At 39.8% G+C, this 12,475-nt stretch overlaps 1 protein-coding gene across 1 annotated transcript in view; it reads left to right on the top strand.

Moving 5' to 3' along the window:
• Positions 1 to 12,475, top strand: part of LOC105987725 (24-hydroxycholesterol 7-alpha-hydroxylase) — a 44,084-nt gene that overhangs the window by 389 nt on the left and 31,220 nt on the right. The window contains exons 2-5 of the mRNA XM_013019080.1: positions 6,154 to 6,289; positions 7,236 to 7,410; positions 8,751 to 8,900; positions 10,037 to 10,130. Coding sequence (XP_012874534.1) covers positions 6,154 to 6,289; positions 7,236 to 7,410; positions 8,751 to 8,900; positions 10,037 to 10,130 — 555 coding nt within the window. The remainder of the gene's footprint in view (positions 1 to 6,153; positions 6,290 to 7,235; positions 7,411 to 8,750; positions 8,901 to 10,036; positions 10,131 to 12,475) is intronic.

The raw sequence follows: 12,475 nt of genomic DNA on the forward strand, positions 1-12,475 counted from the left end.
GTCCGGACGCGCGGGCCGGATCGCGTCCGGAGGGCCACGCGAGCAGACTCCACGCCGCGGCCGCCGCGCTTGCCTCGCTCCTCCCGCCAGCTTCCGACGGCAGCGCTGCTTTGCGGTCGTAGGATTCTCAGCGTCTACGTATATCTATTATATCTATATTATATCCATCTGTTATATGTATATTATATATGCCTATCATATATCTATTATATCCATTACATAGATCTATTATGTCTATTATATATACCTATTATTTATTATATATGTCTATTATATCTATTATATCTTTTATTTCTATTGTATGTGTTATATCCATTATATCTATTATATATCTATTACATATATCATATTTGTCTATTATATCTATATTATATCCACCTGTTATATCTATATTATATCATCTATTATTTCTAGTATATATGTCTATTATACATTATCTATTACATATATCTATTATATCCATTACATATATCTATTATGTCTATTAGATATCTATTATATCTATTATAATATCTATTATATATCTATTTTATTTCTATTATCTATATCTGTTATCTATTATATCTATTATATGTCTTATATATCTATTCTACTATATATCTTATTTCGATTACATATATCTATTATATTTACATTATATCTATAATATATCTAGTATATCTATCTATTATATCTATTATATATCTACTATTTCTATCTATTATATATATCTATCATACATATCTATTATATATATATATTATTTTCTTTTGCAACTATTTATTGAGATGAAGTGGTTACAAATGTTTCTCAACAAGGTGGCATCGTTCTTCGTCAAAGTTACCAACGCATTTTCATCTCCCCAGGGACAGTCGACCTCAGCTTCCATCTGCAAAGTGGATGCACTCCATGAACTTTCACGAGACTCTTCCTTCCTCTCCGGGTGGTGAGGGGGTGCATTTCTTCCCTTTGGCTTGGTCACCTGCTCCCTCTTTCTCTCTCATTCCCTCCCTCCCATTGCTGCCCCCTTGAGTTGCTCAGTTCATTTTCCTCAAATGTCCACTGCAGCTGAAGGGCCCCTGCGCTGCATTTTTTTACCCCTTCTTCCCCCCCCCACCCCCATCTTCCCTCAGATGTGCAAGTGTACACACCATATCTGAGGTAAGGACTACAGAGTCATCTGCAAATGATACATTAAGAAGAGGTCCCTTGTTGCCTTGTCTCTGGGGTTCTTTTCAGTCTGTCTATTGTTTTATGCACACATGAAGAAGGACCTTGGATATGACAAATCTGGTGTTACTCTCGAAAGACCGACCTCTTCTGCTTTCACTGCATATGGGTTAAACGTCTACATATTAACTCAATGTTAGGAATACATGGAAAGACGGACATTTCAAGTGGAGCCAACTGCAGGATTTTAGAGAAATTCTCACAAATTCCATCTTGACTTATTTAGGGATTTTTTTTTATTGTTATAGATGATACCTCCCTCCCTCCCCCCACATTATACCCTCAAGAGTGTAGAAATCATTGTAACATTTTTTTTTTGTCCTTAAAGCATCTTTCAATAAAGGTCATCATTTTAGAGAACACTTAACTCTTTAGCTTTTGTTCAGTTATGAGTAAGGGTTAGCCACCAAAATTTGGTTGCTTTAATAAATTTGTGTGATGTTATCATCATTATATGTCATATTTCAGTATGTTCTATGCTGACCTCTCTCTCCACGTACGTTCCTATCTGGTTACATATATAGTAGTCTTAAAAGCATTGTTGACTATTTTCTTGCAAAATCTCTGATCCCAATTTGGTTAGAAAAAAAAAGTGGAGAACCCTAATGAGAACTCAGATGAAAGCAAGAGCAACTGAGAATCTCTCTCGAGAAATAAAATATTGTGGAATTCACAGGTGTATTATTTTGGTTTTCTCTATGCACTTACAAATGTGCACCACAAAGGTGAAATGATACTGTCATAGCTCTTTGAGTGCTCTTAACGTAATGGCTATGCTTCATCACATGAGGGTTCTGTTGCTGTTGTACACGATAAAAATTATTCTGTTGGGCAAAGAGTTAAATATCTTTTTTTTTCTGACACTCCAGTTCATTGTTTGATGTTTGAGTGCAAAGAATATTTAGACTTCCCTCTACCACTACCCTGGATAGGATTCTAAGAAAGGATGAGCAGGCCCTAACTTTGGTATCAGGGCAATATCTAAAACCACAGGAGTGCTTCAAGCCTCAGGCAGTAATGACCACACCAAGCTAGGCTTCACACTAGGCTAGTTTTCTCTGTAAACACACACACACACACACACACACACACACACACACACACACACACGGAGAGAGTGTTAGGAAGAGAGGCGGGAGGGAGAGACAGAGACAGAGAGCACTGCAAGTCTCCTTTTGGCTTTAACTCAAGGTCCAGCTCTGTAGCCCAGACTGGTCTCCTTCAGTCTTCTGTCTCAGTCTTGAGTGCTGGGATTACCAATGGAAACCACTACACTTGATCCCCAGTCTGCTTTCTTGAGCCAGTTTTAGAGAAGCATAGGACAAGGGGCAGCATGTTCTCAGTAAGTCCTGTTTGTGTAGGTCATAATTTCATTTCTCTGGAGGTAATCTTTGAAGACTCTCTAGTCCTTAAAGATTTGGATGGGAGAATCAGTCTACTTTTTCAACAGTAGCTACAACAGATTGTATTTAGCAGCTTTGATTGAGGGGTGGCTCATAAATGGTAGCCGGACAAGACTCTGCATATGGCATAGGAAATGTTCAAGGAACGGCTTCCGAACCTCCATCGTGAGCACCCCTTCCAGTGTCTTCTGCCCTTGGCGAGGCAAGAAAGAGAACACTTTGATGACTGCAAAAATCTTCCCTTCATAAGTTTCATCTTTGACTGGGTTATGCATTGATAGCATTTTTCAAAATTCTGTGTTTTGTGCCTGTTCTGGGGCTTGAACTCAGGGCCTTGTGATCAGGCTTGGCTGTTTTGGCTCAAGGTTAGCATTCTTACTGATATGGTGGAGGACATAAAGATGGACTACCATATTTGACTTGGGTTATGTAAAATGGATAATGAATGATTTTTTAAGATATAAATGTAACTGTGCTTTGGATAAGACTTCCCTGGTAACTCATTACTTTAGCTAGTAACTGTAATTGTAACTCTGTAACTCCCTAACCCTGCCACTCTGTAACTCTGCTTCTGTTGTTTTCTGAGCAATTGGAGCCCTAACTCAGGGGGCCATCACCACCCTTTGTTCTATTCCCCTGCTTCCCACAAGCAAAACCTTGGCCAGAAATCTAAACTTAAGGTGTGCATTTCTTGTAACAATCATTGGCTAAAACCAACACCCAGTCTCCCCCTTTTCCTGCCCTAGCCCCAAGTGTTTAAAAGCTGATGTGGGCTGGCACTCTAGGCCGTTTCCTGGGATCCCAACTCCAGATGCAGTCCTGGCGCATCAGCACTTTTCGCTCAATAAAATCTTTTACATTTTCACGGAGGACTGAGTGGTCTCACTGCCCCTCCCCACTACATTACCACTTGAGCCACACACAGCTCCCTGTGGTTCATTGGAAATAAGAGACTCAAAAGTCTTTCCTGTGCAGGCTGGCTTTGAACTGGAGTTCTCAGATCTCAGGACTCCTGAGCAGCTAGGATTACAGGCATGAGCCATCTAGTACCTGGCAATTTTAAAATTTTGAAGATAAAAATGCTACAGTGAAAAATTCCCCTGACCTCATTCTCCCTTCTACTAGACCAGCAGCACTTGGTTAGGAATGGGACCCGGTGCAGTGGTCCACTAGCACTCTAATTCCTGTCGTATTTATAGTTTCTTTAACCTTATGCCATCAAGTGCAGCTCTAGATCTTATTTCTCATCATTTATAAGCAAAATGCATCCCACTATTCACATTGTTCTTTGGCTTTGTGTGTGTGTGTGTGTGTGTGTGTGCTCATCTTGGGGCTTGAATCACAGTTTTTTTGGTCAAATGTTATTTAACATCTTTGCAAAACAATCTGTTATAGAACTCCTAATTCCTTTTCTAAAAGATGTGTGGACATAGCTGATGTCAGTACCTTCCCCTCCTGATAAAGGTGGAAGGCAGATGCTAAGGTAACACATGATCATCACCTGTTTCTATGTACCACCTTGTATAATCATTTCCTCTCCTGTTTCAGAAGAAACTTTGCGGGCTTACCCTGGTGTGTGTGTGTGTGTGTGTGTGTGTGTGTGTGTGTGTGTGTGTGGCTTACCCTGGTGTGTGTGGGCTTACCCTGGTGTGTGTGTGTGTGTGTGTGTGGCTTACCCTGGTGTGTGTGTGTGTGTGTGTGTGTGTTTAAGACAGTCTTGCTACACAGTGGGAACTGGCCTGGAATCCTCAATCTTTTTGCCTAAGCCTCTGAAGACTTGAGATGACAGGTATGCCACCCCGGCACTCATAATTTAGAATGGGAGAGGGGTGGCAGGATGCTACTTGTGTGGTTAGCTTTTCATCTGGACAATGGGCTCTCTTGCTTTTTTGGCCCATGTCCTTGGATAAAGAGAGCTACCATGATGGAGCAGTGGGAAACCTCGACCCACAGTAAGGGACCGAGACTTTCAGTCCAATAACTTGCAGAAAACCGAATCCAGTCACCCAGTGGGCCAGCTTTGGCAGCCATCCTACCTCTGGTGAATTTTCAGAAGACTATCTTTAGAACAGAAACACCCATGTTGCAAAACCTGTTTGGTAAGGGCTCCCTTCCCCTCCCACTCTGTACTTTGATATTGAGATGGAGGATTTCCTGACATTGAGATGGAGGATTTCCTTAGTATTCTTCAGTTTTATTTTTAGTGCTGGGATTGAACTCAGGACCTTACATCTTCTAGCCAAATACAGCACTAGTGAGCCACAACTCCTTTACTTCAATCTTATGTCATGGTTTCTACTTCTTTATAAAGCACAAAGCTTTGAAATCTCTAGCCTTCTGACTTCAGAATTTGTCAGTAAGAGATAAGAGATAAGTAACTAAAATTATGTATGATTATCTACAATTCAATGTAAGTATTTTGAACCAGTGTTTGATATCGCACTAAACTAGCCTGGAGTCGTGGCTCTTTCCTCTAATACAAGCTACGCAGAAGCTGACATCTAGAGGATCATAGTTTAAGGTCAAGGTAGGCAGAAAAGTTCTGTAGACTTTATCTCCAATGTGACCAGCAAAAAGCAGAAGTGGAGGCATGGCTCAAGTGGTAGAGCACCAACTTAGGAGGCTCAAGGCCATTAGTTCAAACTCCAGTATTAGAGGAAGTGAGAGAGAGAGAGAAAGAGAGAGGGAAGGAGGGGGGAGGGAAGAAGGAAGAAAGGGAGGGTGGTAGGGAAGGAGGGGGAGGGGGAAGGGAAGAAGGAAGGGAGGGAGGGAGGGAGGAAGAGGGGGGGAAGGGAAGAAGGAAGGGAGGAAGGGAGGGAAGGAAGGAAAACTTAAGAAAGAAAATCTTGCTAAACCAAATTAGAAATTGTTGAAGATAATAGATTATTCCTCCAAAAAGGTCATAGATCTTCTGACCTAGCCCTAGAATATGTCTATAGGTTACAGGGAATGATCTAAGAGAGAAGGAAAATTAATGTTAGCAGAGAAAGAAGGCCCTGCTATAATTATTCTTTCATTCTCCCTCCCTCTTCCCCCTCTCCCCTCCATACTGGTACGGGTGGCTTGAACTCAGAGCCTGGGCATTGTTCCTGAGCTCTTTTGCTCAAAGCTAGTGCTTTCCCTCTTGAATCACAGCTCCACTTCCAGCATTTTTTGTTTACTTGGAGATAAAAGTCTCAAGGACTTTTCCTACCTGACTGGCTTCAAACCATGATCTTCAGATCTCAGTCTCCTTGATTGATAGGATTATAGGTGTGAGCCACCAGTGCCCAGCAATGATTATTTCTTAATAATTATTTTATACTATAAGAAGGGATGATGTGAGTAAATAACAGCTGTATTTTAATAGATACATTAGGATAGAATAAATTAGAATTTATGGGTGAAAGCAATAAAAATTTCTAATGATTACCAGATATAATAATTTTTATCTTGGCTATAACTTTGGCATTGATATTCTTGGGAAAAAATTCTTAAATATAACCTATGGTTTAGAAATATTTTTTAATGTAGTAACCTGGGTTTATGTATTTTTTTTCAGTGTGGACCAGTGTTCACTGTCTTTGCTATGGGAACCCGAATGACTTTTGTTACTGAAGAAGAGGGAATTAATGTCTTCCTAAACTCCAAACATGTAAACTTTGAACTAGCAGTACAAAAACCCGTCTATTGTACAGGTAACAATAGCTTTTCAGATAGTTCTTGGAAGTTCAACCAGTAGACTCCAAAAGTGGCTCTAGGTAAAATTCACATCCTGATTATTTCAATTCTTGAGGTAGAACTAGTACGAGAAAATAGTCTATAAAGTCTTGATCATTGAAAAGCAAATTATTAGTAGCCTAACAATTCAGATTCCATTTGGACATTTGACAGAATAAGTGGTCACATTTTGATTTCTTTTTTTTTCTTTTAAAAAACTTAGGAATCTATAACAAAATTCTGTTTTGCAGCAGTGTATACTATGTTGAATTATATGTGTCACCCTTCTTCCAGAAAATAGAATTCCTTTGCTTACTTAGCTCTTTATTACAGCCTTTACTGACATATCCTCTGGCCCCCCCCCTCTCCCCGGAGCTTGTAAGGTGATGACCTTCTTACAAATTCTCCATCTAAGTCAGAGGTCGCTGGATTGTCCAGGAGCCAGCTTCCCTTGCCCAGAGTTCCACTTCTTCCCAGGCTACAAACACAAGTCTCTATTATTTATAAATTTGTTAACATGCCATTTTCATTGGGTGCAGTTTTTAAAAAAGAATAATAAAGAAATAACTAAATGAAATTTCAAAACAAAACTTGAAATCCCTGTGCGTCAATGGCATGGCTCAGGTGCTGCACAGAAGATGTCAGTCAGCCCTGTCTTATTGTCATTTGTGTTCATCTCGTTTTGTGATCAGCTGACTATTTTACTGCAGTAACTTTTGTCAAACTCATCCCTTAAAACGAATTGCTAGACTTTTACTGTCTCACAGTGAGGGTTGAGTCCTTGTCTACTTTGATTTGCAAGGGATTATTTTATGTACCAAAAGGACCTTGATTAACAGTGTCTACTGACCAAACAATAGACATATTGACTGCATATTTCAAGAAATTGTTTCTTATTTTGAAAACAGTTTTCTCTATTTACAGCATCAGTTCCAAAGAATATCTTTTTCACCCTGCATGAAAAATTATATATTACAATGAAAGGGAAAATGGGCCCATTCAACATACATCAGTTTACTGGGAAGCTGATAGATGAATTACATGAGCAACTCGGAAATTTAGGCTCTCATGGGATTATGGACCTCAACATCTTAGTAAGGTAAATAGGGAAACAGATGCTTTAGTATGATTTCATCTTGAAGTTTTCAATTAAAAAAAGAAGAAATTTGAACCAGTCTTTTAGGTTTCAAAAATGAATTGGTGGATAATTTTCTGCCTATCTAGGCTATTAAGAGAGTAGTAGACACACACAGTCACAACTCAATGTACATCTGTAAAAATGGGATCAGGTAACTTGGGGGGGGGATGGAAGAGGTTGGGAGAGATGGAGGAGAATAATGGAAGTGGTGACATTGATGAAGACATTATACTCGTGGAGACATGTTTTATTGTATCTCCTTGGCCATTCTCCATATCAACTTATTTCTAATAATTATCATACATCTGCCATTCAATGGAATTTGTGACTATTAGGATTGAATGACATAGAGGACAGAGGAGAAAGAGGAGAGGATAGAGTCATTAAGTAGGTGACAGGTGCTCAGGAGATGTTTGTGAGACTTAAGGCAGCTATGAAGGGAAGTTCCAAGAGATAGGAGAGATGGAGAAGAGCTAAAGAAGGAGTTGGTTATTCTCTGGAGATTTCTGGAAAAGTTAATGGCTGGCCATGGGAGCCATGAGAGAAATTATCTATGTACATAAAGAGATTTGGGAAATTGAATTTCTTGAAGTGCTTTGCCGCCACAGAGTAATTCTGAGACACTACCGACAATTTGGCAATCACGACTCAACAGAGAATGACCAAACATTTTATTAGAGGTCTGGGGAAGGTGATGCAAAACAAAAATACCAACTGAACTTAAAATTTTACTAAAGCATGCCTAGTATCTGCAATAAAGTAAAGCAAATGTCTGGACAGAGAAGAAAATCTTCAGGAGATGCTAAAGGAATGCCAAACGTTTGTGACAATCAACTATCTTTAATATTGTTGTTCTAAATATGCCACATTTTATTTACACACAGTAAAAATTATTAACGGTCTTCTCTCAGTCTCCAGTAATTTAGATGTGTGGGAGCCTGTGAGCTCTTAGGAAGTGCGGTAGTCAATATGGACTCAGTTCTGTATTTACTTTTTGTTCCCAAAGGCATGGGAGTCTCAGAGGTGTTACTATTTTCCTAAGAAATACTTATGAATTATTCCCTGAAGAGTTTAATATGCTTGCTTCAAAGGGACTTTAATCTTCAGATAAATAAGAACACCATTTCAGTTATCCCCTTATTGTATCTTGACCATAGCAGATACTGAAATTCTTTTTCGAAAGCATGTGTCATGCATCATCTGCTCCTGGCACATCACTGTTAACTACCGCCCTCTTTTGCATCTATCTTGTGCCTTTGTGACCAGTGGGTCTGACTAATGGTGTGTGTCTCTCTTTGCAGGGATCTCCTTTACCCAGCCACAGTGAATACGGTCTTTAATAAAGGTTTGATTCCCACAGACAAAGGAGAACTCCAAGAGTTCTACCAGCATTTTGAAACATACGATGAAGGCTTTGAGTATGGATCCCAGATGCCAGAATGGCTCCTGAGGTAGAGTTGTTTTTCTATAGTTGATTCTTTGATGATGCTTTCTCTGGGCAACTTGGTCACCCTCTCCTTCTCCTTTTAAAGTGGAATAACAGTAGTTGATGAGGAGAGAAGCTATTTCTATGACCTGCATTTCCTTTTTCTTTTCCTTTTTGATGGGGCTTGGGGTACGGGGTGAAAGTTTTACTATGCAGTCCAGGCTGGCTTTGAATTTGCTACCTTTCTACTTCAACTTCTGAACGTTAGACATGTATCACTACACCTAGTTCTGTGACATCTTTGTTTTATTGAGGGACGTGTACAAATTGATAGAGAAACACGAACATCTTCCTTTTTCCTTTTTTGGTGAGCAAACACAGAAAAGAAAGAAAGGGGAGAGGAGGTGAGGAAAAAGAAGAGGATGGGAGGGGAGAGAGGAGACAAGAGGAGAGGAAAAGAAAGAAGGAGAAAGGGTAGACGAGAGAGGGGAGGAGAAGAAGGGAGGGAAGAGGGGAAGAGGAACAGGAGGAGAGGAGAGGGGAGGGAAGAGGAGAGAGACTAGATGACGATTTAGGGCTATAATCATATTGATGTAGCTTGGATCCCTGCTAAATCACGTGTGACCACGCGTAGCCACATCCTCTTTGAGGAGAAACAAGGTGTGGTCAGTCGTATTTCTTTCTCTAGGTCCTGAAACAAGGGCACTCATCCCCTTGATGAGGACATCCCCTCTATTACCCCTCCCATCATCCTGACATCTCCATGAAGCCCCCCCCAACCCCCATACTATCACCTTAGGCACTAGGGATTTCAACACTGGAATTTGGAGAAACACAGATACTTAGGCCTTCTATACAGTGGCAACTGGCTTAACCCAGCAGTTGGTCCCTGTGATGGCTTTTCGGCCTCTGTTACTCAAAACAGCCCACAGTGAAAACAGTGATTTTTAAAATTCAATGTCAACTAAATGACTTGTAAAAAATGTTTGTTTTATTTCTCCTCGTCCTCATGGACTAATAATTCAGAAGGCAGACTTCTTATGGAAATTCTACCTGAAAATGAAGAAATGCTGTAATTCCAGAATCCCTTTTCAGCACCATGGTTTGTTACTCCAAACAGGGTTTAAATTAATATCTACACATATGTTTTTTTGCATGCAGAAACTGGTCAAAATCCAAAAAGTGGCTTCTTGAAGTCCTGGAGAAAAATATTACACACATAAAAGCATACAAGTCTGAAAAAGACAATTCTGTGGCAAGTATCCCTTAGCTTCTTCTGCTAAAATATGTGTGATGAAGATAGTAACCAAGTTCAGTTACTGGAAACATTTTTTTACTACAATGCATGTATTTATTGGATGCTGTTTTTTTTTGTCAAGTGCTGATGGTTTGCATGGTAGATGAGGGCCAGGCTTTTGTTATGCATGCTTTAGAGATAGACATTTTGTTTTGCTTCATTTTCCTAAGGGTGATAGTTCTTGAAAAAGTAGCATTTCTTTTTTTTTTTAATTATTTTTGATTGCAAAGGTTATGTACGGAAGTTTTACAGTTACATAGTAAGGAAATGAGTACAATTCTTGTCAAACAGTGCCCCTCCCTCATTTTCTCCTGCTTTCCCTTCCTCTACAACTTCCCCCCCAGTTGTAAAATTCATTTCCAACATAGTGTCTTGTGAGTATTGCTTTGAATTGGTTTACCTTGTCCTTGGTCTCACCATTTCTGATTCCCCTTCCCATCCCCCAAATCAGATAAACATATACAAGACAAAGGGTACTGAAATAAAAATAGTGACAACAGGGAGTAAACCAAAGGAAAAAAAATAAAAAAGAAATAACTGTATACAGTACACTTAAAAAAAGAACCTCTTGTTTCCATGTCTTGTAATTCATTTTGATTAACATCATTTTATAAGGTCATATGTACATAGCTATTGTGATTCTGTGCTAGAATTATCCTAGATACATACTAGTTATTACAAATGAGGGAGACCATGTGACCTATGTTTCTTTGGGTCTGGCTTAGTTCACGTAAGAAGATTTTTTCCAAACAGTTCTTAAAATGTGATCTGCGTGAGAGCGCGCGCGCGTGCATGCGCATGTGCAAACATATATGCCACAAAAAGTAAATAGCCAAAGCAATCCTTGAGCAAAAACACCAGAGCTGAAAGTATTACAATACCTGACTTCAGATTACATTTCAGAGCCATAATAACAAAAACAGCACTATGTATGTTGGTATGGTAGGAAAACTGGATATCCACATGTGGAAGCCTGAAGCTTGATCCCTTCCTCTCACCTTATTAAAAAATAAATTCAAAATAGAGCAAAAACTTCCATGGAAGAACTGAAACTTTGAAACTACTTGAGGAAAATGTAGAAGAAACACTTCAAGGTATAAGTAATAGGCAATGACTTTCTGACTAGAATTCTGATAGCATAGGAAATAAGAGAAAGAATTTACAAATGGGGTGACATCAAATTAAAAAGCCACTGCAGAGCAAAAACAATCATTACCAGAGTGAAGAGACAGCCTAATGCTTGATAGGAGATGTACTCGTTACCTTGCTCATGTAACTGTAACCCTTCTATACAGTATTTTTACAATAAAAAACATTAAAAGAAAAAGAATGGGAAACGATCTCTGCTGGCTGTTCAGCTGACAAGGGATTAATATCAAGCATATATTAAACAAAAAAGCAAAAAACAAAGAGAAATAACCCAGTCCATATATGGACAATGAAACAAACAGTTTCAAATGAAGGAATATATAAATGTCCAGTATGTTCAACATCTTCATGCATAAAGGAAATGCAACTCAAAATACGTTCCCATTCCAAGCCAGGTATCAGTGGGCTCCTTCCTGTAATCCTAGCAACTCAGGAGGCTAAGATCTGATGATTGAGGTTCAAAGCCAGCCCAGACAGGAAAGTCTAAAAGACTAGGACCGATGAACCACCAAAAGTGGGAAGTGTTGTGGGCTCAAGTGGTAGAATACTAGCCTTGCATGAAAAAGCTAAGGGATAGTGCCCAGGCCCCAAGTTCAAGTACCAGAACTGGCACACACACACACACTCACTCACACACACACACTCACACACACACACACACTACATTCACATTCCGTTGTACCTCAGTCACTCTTCAGGGTTTTTTTTTTTTGGGGGGGGGTGTTTGGTTGTTTTTTGTTGTTGTTGGTCATGGGGGCTTGAACTCTGGGCCTGGACACTGTCCCTGTGCTCTTCAGCTCAAAGCAAGCACTCTACCACTTGAGCCACAGTGCCACTTCCAACCTCAGTCACTCTTGATGGCTAAAGAATAACACAAAAAAAACAAATGTTAGTGAGAATGTGGAAAAATGGTACATTTATCTACTCTTTATGGGAAAGTAAACAGTACAGCCACTCTGGAAATCAGTATAGAGGTTCCTTACAAGACTAAAAGTGGAGCTACCATATGATCCTGGTCTTCTGCTCCTGGTCTCAACATCTCTCAGCCCCATGGATCTTCCAGGGCTGACTAGGCCAGGGCCCCGCCCTCTCTCCTGGTTCGTGTGCATTTCCCAAGAGCCTGGCACGAAGTCAAGGCGCACTAGGCCAAGGTA

The sequence above is a fragment of the Dipodomys ordii genome, unplaced genomic scaffold, assembly GCF_000151885.1.
Source record: "Dipodomys ordii isolate 6190 unplaced genomic scaffold, Dord_2.0 Scaffold44, whole genome shotgun sequence".
NCBI classification, from domain to species: Eukaryota; Metazoa; Chordata; class Mammalia; order Rodentia; family Heteromyidae; genus Dipodomys; species Dipodomys ordii.